The sequence below is a fragment of the Sinocyclocheilus anshuiensis genome, unplaced genomic scaffold, assembly GCF_001515605.1.
Source record: "Sinocyclocheilus anshuiensis isolate Anshui unplaced genomic scaffold, SAMN03320099.WGS_v1.1 scaffold2493, whole genome shotgun sequence".
In the NCBI taxonomy this organism is placed as follows: domain Eukaryota; kingdom Metazoa; phylum Chordata; class Actinopteri; order Cypriniformes; family Cyprinidae; genus Sinocyclocheilus; species Sinocyclocheilus anshuiensis.
Genome location: NW_015549322.1, coordinates 322,329 through 327,585, shown reverse-complemented (window position 1 = coordinate 327,585; position 5,257 = coordinate 322,329). Strand labels below are relative to the sequence as shown.

General features: G+C 42.6%; 2 protein-coding genes across 2 annotated transcripts in view; both read right to left on the bottom strand.

Annotated features, from left to right (window-relative positions):
- Positions 1-6: 6 nt before the first annotated feature.
- On the bottom strand, positions 7-1,725 carry LOC107656898 (F-box only protein 42-like). Its single transcript, XM_016444836.1, has 4 exons — positions 1,608-1,725; positions 371-481; positions 201-297; positions 7-117 (listed from the first exon to the last, which is right to left on the bottom strand). The coding sequence occupies exons 1-4, from the start codon at positions 1,721-1,723 to the stop codon at positions 46-48; spliced, it is 396 nt and encodes a 131-aa protein (XP_016300322.1). The 5' UTR covers positions 1,724-1,725; the 3' UTR covers positions 7-45.
- Positions 1,726-2,655: 930 nt separating this feature from the next.
- The window catches only part of LOC107656896 (ATPase family AAA domain containing 3B), an 11,396-nt gene continuing 8,794 nt past the window's right edge, over positions 2,656-5,257 (bottom strand). The window contains exon 12 of the mRNA XM_016444834.1: positions 2,656-2,720. Coding sequence (XP_016300320.1) covers positions 2,656-2,720 — 65 coding nt within the window. The remainder of the gene's footprint in view (positions 2,721-5,257) is intronic.

The window sequence follows — 5,257 nt, the reverse complement described above, 5'->3', positions numbered from 1 at the left end:
CACACACTCTCACACACACTCTCACACACACTCTCACACACACGCTCAGCAGATACTCACAGCGTTCGGTCCACCGCAGCCTCCCAGAATCAGCAGTGTCTCGCTGTCGATCACGATCTGAGGAACACGAGGTGACACATTGAGCGGCTCAGACTCAGAGCATCATGGGAGTCAGTGAGAGACTGAGGAGGCAGTGTTACCTGAGACTGTCCCCCGCGAGGGTGAGGACACAGGCCGCTGACGGCCGGTTTGGACCAGGACCACTGCTCCAGATCCAGAACCCAGACCTCGTTACTCCTGCGACACAAACACACACAGGATAAACACGCCACTCGATCGCTCGCGGCCGACTCTCCCGCCTCATACGTACATCTGCCGCGCACCCAGAGAGCCTCCGAACACCACCATAGTGCCGCCCATCACGGAGGACGAGTGTCCTGCCATCGGCGGCGGCCCCTGAGTCGTCACGATGCAGTTCCACCTGCGGGCGAGAGAGGGGCGGAGTTACAGGCTCACACTTCCTGTCTGACACACACAGCTTCCCTTGAGTCACACCATGCAGGAAACACGGACGGAATCACAGAACCCAGCCCAAAAACCAAACGTTTTCATTTCATTTGATAAAAACAATCAAACACAAACAAAGTTAAAGATTAACACAAATGGCTAAATAAAAGTTCAGTTCAAATTATGACTGAAAGATATTGCTGCTGTACAGTAAAATATACTTCTCAAAGCAACAAAAATTATACACTCTCTTAAGTTAAGTCAAGTCAAGTCACCTTTATTTATAAAACAGACTTAGCAGGAGCAGGAGGCTACTTATGTATTTAGTTCTCGTTTTAACCATGATTTGTATTTGTTTTCAAGCCATCGCTGCCTGAAGCAGCAAGCTCCGGCTCTGCTCGTCAGAGGACACGCGTCCATAAACACCAGCAGATCACAGCCACTGACTCCAGCCCAGCTGCTTTACACTCATTTTATGTGCTCAAAAATGAACTCTTCGGTAAGAAAGCCAATTATTATGAAACCAATGCAACTGCATTTTCAAGCACTTTATACAAAATCCAAGCATTTTTCAAACCTTGAAAACACTACATTAAAATTCAAGCATTTTCAAGGAATTCAAGCACCCGCATGAACCCTGAATACAACATTATCCCAAAAAAATCTAATGCGAAACAGAATTTCAGGGGAGAAATCTACAGTAATTTAGGGGAAAATAAAGCATAATTTGGGGAGAAAAAAAAAATCAAAGGTAATTTGTAAATAAATGAAGATAATATGTGACCCTGCCTAACAATACATCGTATGGGTCAAAATTATACATTTTTCTTTTATGCCAAAAATCATTAGGATATTAAGTAAAGATCATGTTCCATGAAGATATTTTGTAAATTTCCTACCTTAAATATATCAAAACTTAATTTTTGATTAGTAATATGCATTGCTAAGAACTTAATTTGAACAACTTTAAAGATGATTTTCTCAATATTTAGATTTTTTTGCACCCTCAGATTCCAGATTTACAAATAGTTGTATCTCAGCCAAATATTGTCCATTTTGTCCAGAAAACTGTCTATTTCACATGTGGTAAAGAGTCTCACCAGTTCTTGGAGGGTGAGTAGGTGTGTATCTCGTCGAAGAAGCGCTCGGGCTGGTGGAGCGGGTATGGACTGGGCCGAGTCCATCCGCCGAACAGCACCAGCAGATCCCTGTACATCACCAGCGGCCGTCTGCGCAGCCGGACATGACGCCGCCGTCTGCGGATCTGAGAGTGAAGACACGCGACTCTGTGTTCAGATCACATCAGTGTTTTCCCGCAGGATTGGGCTATTTTAACACTATTTAAAAGTAGTGCCGTCAAACGATTAATCGCGATTAATCGCATCCCAAATAAAAGTTTTTGCTTACATATGTGTGTGTACTGTGTAGGGTTGCAAAAAGGAGGAAAACGTTCCAGGATTGTTTTGAATGTTCCAGGGATTTTTGGAAAGTTTCCGGAAATGCACCGGATATTTTCCACCCCTTTGCAACCCTAGTACTGTGTATATTTATTACGTATATATAAATACACACACATGCATGTATACATTTCAGAAAAATAGGTTATGTTTACATATTAAATATATTCATTTATAATATAAATTATACGAAGATAAATACAGACATTCAAAATATATACTGTGTGTGTGTGTGTATTTATATATACATAATAAATATACACAGAGCACACACATATATATTATGCAAACAAGAACTTTTATTTTGGATGCGATTAATCGTTTGACGGCACTACTTAAAAGTTCACTTCCAGAATAAACATTTCCTGATCATTTACTCGGCCCCATGTCATGCTCTTTCTTCAGTCGCAAAGATAGCACACGTACATCACGGAGACGTCTGCATTACATCTGCGAGACGTATTTTTTAGAGCGTTTGCTCATCTGCAATACGTCTATAGCACGGCGTCTATCAGATGTCTATCAGACGTCTCTAAGATGTTTAGGATTTAGAATGTATGTAACGTCTTACAGACGTACCTGTGCTATCTGGGATAAGTTTTACGAGCAAACCTTGCAGGTTTGTTCTCCATATAGTGGACTTCAATGGCGGCCATTGATTTCAATGTCAAAAATGCAGCTTCAAGGAGCTCTACACCACAGCTTCCAGGAAAACCTGTACTTTACCAGGTTGGGATCCCCCAAAAAGCAACTGGGCTAGTTTGAGTAGCAAGTGGGTGGGTTATGTTGTGAAAACCTGGCAAGCCTGATTCAGACGTTCTTCAGGACGCTCTCAGGAGCATCTCAGATCATGACAACAGCATTAATAATCAGAACCCGTGTTTAATAACGGAGGGGTTTGGACTTGTGCAGCCAAACATGCATCAGAAGAGCGGTTTCTCTGGTCTGATGTAATCAGCGGCTCAGATGAGCACTCCGCTGTATTTACTCTCATGTTTACTCGTGTAGTACAGCAGCTGCTGCTTAACTCACCGGTGTGCTGCTGCTGCTGCTGCTGCTTCTTCTCCGCTGCTGCTGTGTTTGTGTTTCTCTTTATCAGCTGCTCTCATGAAGCGCCTCTCTCCAAACATCCGCCATCTTCCCTCCGCTCGGGAGCGCGCACGCACGCACGTCACGCGTCTCGGGGCGCGCCCGCTCGTTCTCTGGCATAAGTATTTATGAATAATATATCGTTTGTTTTATTGACGCTAATGCTCGATTTTGTGCGTTTGCCGGTAATCCGGGAGTTGTGTTCGTTATGTTGTGGCGTTCGTCACATATTATTCTGAAGTGTTATGAATCCAATCATCCAGCAGGTGTCAGTAGATCAATAATCACAGCTTGCTGCGAGGAAAAACTGTGCTGTGGAAATTAACCGAAACCGCAAAATATCCCCAATAAAAGTGTATTCGTTTAATAACAGTTACAACGCAATCCTTTTATTTCACGTCTTTTAAAGATCCGTTTCGGCACTTTTCGAGACGATCGCTGTTTTAATGTAATATTTGTATTACTTTATAGTTTATGCTGTCGAGCGAGCGGCTCTCTCGTATGTCAATCAGATTAATTCTAGCGAGTCGGTTCGCTGTAAATGGCGTCGGAAAGTCCGAATCTTTCTAGCGAGTCGGTTCGCTGTAAATGGCTTCGGAAAGTCCGAATCTTTCTAGCGAGTCGGTTCCTTCTAAACGGATCTCGCTCTTATATGTAGCTTCGGAGTGAGTTGCTGTTTTTGTCATTCTTCTGAAGACTTCATTCATTTGTTTTGGCAGTGCTCCTACACAGAAACATCTTGGTCAGACTTTTTAGTGTTTATTCAATCTTTTGTAAGTGACTTCTGTTTTAATGATGCTTTCTTTGGATTGTTTGACTATTCAACAGAGAACACCGGAAAATATTACAGAATTAATTCATGTTTCCTGTTAGCTACAACGGATTGAAGGTTAAAAATGCAGCTTCAAAGAGCTCCACACGATCCCAGCCGAGGAATAAGGGTCTTATCTAGAGAAATGATCGATCATTTTGTGAAAACAATTAACATTTATCCACTTTTTAACCACAAATGCTTGCTAGCATTAGCTCTGCGATGCACGTCTTTATTAGCGGATGTTGGAAAGGTCATGTGTGACGTAGCACCGACCCAGTGTTTACAAAGCAAACGGGCAAAAAAAGTCAAATGCCCTTTACCAAAAAAATGTAAAACGATGTGGGATGATTTTAAAGTTGGAGAAAATGAGATGGAGTTTGTAAGCAAAGTACAAATATGAACCTGACCTTTCCAGCAGGATTACGTGATGAGTGAAGACGCGCATCGCAGAGCAAGCATTTGTGGTCAAAAAGTGCATAAATATGAATTGTTTTCAGAAAATGGCCGATCGTTGGGCTAGATAAGACCCTTATTCCTCGGCTGGGATCGTGTGGAGCTCTTCGAAGCTGCATTTTTAACCTTCAATCCGTTGCGCACCACTGAAGTCCACTATGTGGAGAAAAACACTGGAATGTTTTCCTCAAAAACGTAATTTGTTTGCGACGAAGACAGACAGACATGAATGTGGGATGGCATGGGGGTGAGAAAATGATCAGGAAATGTTTATTCTGGAAGTGTACTTATCCTTCAAACACTTTAGTGAGAAATCAGTGTTAAACTTAGAGTGTGTTTGTGTGCAGCATAAAAGTGGTTAACAGGCGAACGAACCTGCCAGGCGACTGCGAGTTTGGAGATTTCTCGCCCGGACATTCCCTCCACACGCTTCGCGATCTCCGAACACTTCAGCCCGTAATCGAACTGAGCCAGCTTCAGCCTCCTGCGCGCGTGCGCACGCACGCGCACGCACACACACACACACACACACACGAGAGAGACACACACACAGAGAGAGACACACACACACACAGAGACACACACACACACACAGAGACACACACACACACACACAGAGACACACACACACACACACAGAGACACGCACACACACACAGAGACACACACACACGCACGTCAGTTGTTCAGTTCAGTTGTTCAGTTCAGCGAGTGTCATGCAGCATTTAAAAATGGTCTAAATCAATGTTATTGTAAACTAAAAGCAGTTTTATGTTTTGTCTACCTTTGCTTTGTTGTTTTTATTGTATTACTGACAGTTTATTTATTTTTAATCATCTTTGAGGACTTTTTTCACTAATATAATGTTTTGTTCATATGACCCACTAATAATCGTGTTAAATAATCGTGATTACAATATTGACCAAAATAATCATTT